We start from the raw sequence: 2,194 nt of genomic DNA, 5'->3' as shown, positions 1-2,194 counted from the left end.
GCTGCATTTTAGCAATGTCCATTATGAACTCTGAATAAATGAATACTTCTAAGTAATCGACCACCTTTATTGCATTTCCACCATTCTGACAGCCTTCAGTTCACCACCTTTGTAGGTTACCTCTCTTCCTGACTATGTGCATTGACTAATCAACCATTAGGAAAAACTGTCCTGTGTCCTCTGTTGCACAACAGGGTAAGCTCTCCTATGAACAAAGAGAACCCTGGTGTCCAGGGAGATTCCTGTGTAGTCTTTCGTGGGAAATGACATGGTGGGACTTTCCCCAGGGACCAAGTCTGGCAAGTGAGCCAGTTTCCCCAGTGGGGAGTCTCAGCATAAATATGTCCCTGAAGACTAAAGGCAATCATTGCTCCTCCAGAACTCAGGTGAGGGATGACTCTACGAAACGACCTGCACAAATACTTCTGCTCTTTCTTCTATGCCCACGTGGGATTTCCTTTTAAACTAACCTTTGTGTTCTAAATTTATATGGTGTGAAGTTTGTGCTGTGCTGAAGGGACATGTGGGAAATGCCTCTTAGTGAATTGCAGGCTGCTGTATGGGGAGACAATCTGCTCTGCTCTCAATGTCTCTTCCTCCATCAGTGCTGTCTTGCTGTCCTCCCAGAAAGTCTTGGTTCAGGGTTGATGGGACCAGAACTGAAGCCTTGTGATTTTCAGGAAGGTCCTGGTGCAGGTCACCTAGGCATTCCATTTGGATTCTAGTGAGCTACAGTGGGATGGACTACAAGCCTCTCCCTTGATTACAGACCCCAAGTGGGGGTACCCATCTGGATGTGTATCTGTGAGCCTGTCTTTTCATTTCAGCAGAATGAAGCTTCTCCCTGGTCTCATTTTTTGCTCCCTGGTCCTGGGGGTCAGCAGCTGGCTCTCATTTATTGGTGAGGCTTATCTAGGTAAGGCTGATGGGTGAAGTATGGCTTGTGGGGTTCAGGAAACAATTTAGAAATTTTTGCCCACTTCCTAGGAATGTTATTTCTTGGGTTTTGTTTTTTGGCTGGGGTGGGGGGTGGGTGGTTATGCAATACAAATACAAATCTCAGACTAGTGACTGTAATGGTCTGAGTACAGCAGGTGGCAGAGCAGTAGCTTGAAACTTGCTAAGCCTGAAATCAGCTGCCTGGTTGATGTGTCTGTTTGTTGTTATCTTTTGCATCCTCCCTAAGGCATGGGCATAGTCTTTAGGTTCATATTCCTCCTGTCTTTCCCATCAGGGGCTGGGGACATGTGGCGAGCCTACTCTGACATGAAGGAAGCCAACTGGAAAAACTCAGACAAATACTTCCATGCTAGAGGGAACTATGATGCTGCCCAAAGGGGTCCTGGGGGAGTGTGGGCTGCTGAGATCCTCAGGTAAATGCAGACAGTTGGATCACTGGGCCTGGGTAGCAGGGGTTGAATGTGCTAGCAGACCAGGGTCAGATGAGCCCAAGACAAGGTCTTGACACCCAGAGGGCCTCCCCCCTTGCTCATACAGGTACTTCTTCCATTCATACTCTGTGGATCCTGTGCTGTGGGCAGATCCAGCACACAGCTCATGCTGGATAGGCATGCTTCCAAATGCAGACAGGGAGTGATTCCAGCCCTGTCTATGTGGTGATGGTTGTTCAGTATAGGATGGCTCACCAGGCCTATGCTGTGCTAGGTCTGGCAGGGTCAGGTCCTCCTCCCTGATATCCTGATTTTGTTCTATAGCCATCTATGGAAAAGTGGAGAACTGGGAGGGTGGACTATGGCCATGCAGATCATTGTGGATCTCCTCCATGTGCTTCTCCTAGTGATGCAAGAGAGAACATTCAGATGTTCATGGGTCGTGGACACGAGGATTCCTTGGCAGACCAGGAAGCCAACAGATGGGGCCGCAGTGGCAATGACCCCAATCACTACCGACCCAAAGGCCTGCCAGACAAATACTGAGCATCCTCATTTCAGCCTCAGGTTTCTGTGCTGTGGATTCCAGGGAGCAGACATAGGGTTCTTCACTTCTGTGTCCACTGTGGGTGTGGGGAGCCTACCGTGCTTGTGTAATAAATTCATGGGAGATGAAATTCTGTCATTGTGTTTTCAGTGGGTGGATCTGTTTGGTACAAACTGTCAGTACTACACACAGTCTGGAATAGAGAGCTTTTAGGTTTAGGTCTCTTGTTCTCAGTAGTTACATAGATAGACAGATC

At 48.2% G+C, this 2,194-nt stretch overlaps 1 protein-coding gene across 1 annotated transcript; it reads left to right on the top strand.

Moving 5' to 3' along the window:
- Positions 1–831: 831 nt before the first annotated feature.
- On the top strand, positions 832–1,937 carry LOC100775081 (serum amyloid A-5 protein). Its single transcript, XM_027410462.2, has 3 exons — positions 832–916; positions 1,235–1,373; positions 1,799–1,937. Exons 1-3 carry the CDS (start codon positions 832–834, stop codon positions 1,935–1,937), a joined length of 363 nt encoding a protein of 120 aa, XP_027266263.1.
- Positions 1,938–2,194: the final 257 nt, after the last annotated feature.

This window comes from Cricetulus griseus, chromosome 3, assembly GCF_003668045.3.
Source record: "Cricetulus griseus strain 17A/GY chromosome 3, alternate assembly CriGri-PICRH-1.0, whole genome shotgun sequence".
NCBI lineage: Eukaryota > Metazoa > Chordata > Mammalia > Rodentia > Cricetidae > Cricetulus > Cricetulus griseus.
The sequence above is the reverse complement of the archived record's forward strand: the minus strand, read 5'-3'. Positions and strand labels throughout refer to the sequence as shown.

Coding starts and splice junctions, on each gene's coding strand:
- LOC100775081 (XM_027410462.2), top strand. CDS start 832: ATGAAGCTTCTCCCTGGTCTCATTTTTTGCTCCCTGGTCCTGGGGGTC. Junction 917..1,234: donor TATTGGTGAGGCTTATCTAG/GTAAGGCTGATG, acceptor CTTTCCCATCAG/GGGCTGGGGACATGTGGCGA. Junction 1,374..1,798: donor TGGGCTGCTGAGATCCTCAG/GTAAATGCAGAC, acceptor TGCTTCTCCTAG/TGATGCAAGAGAGAACATTC.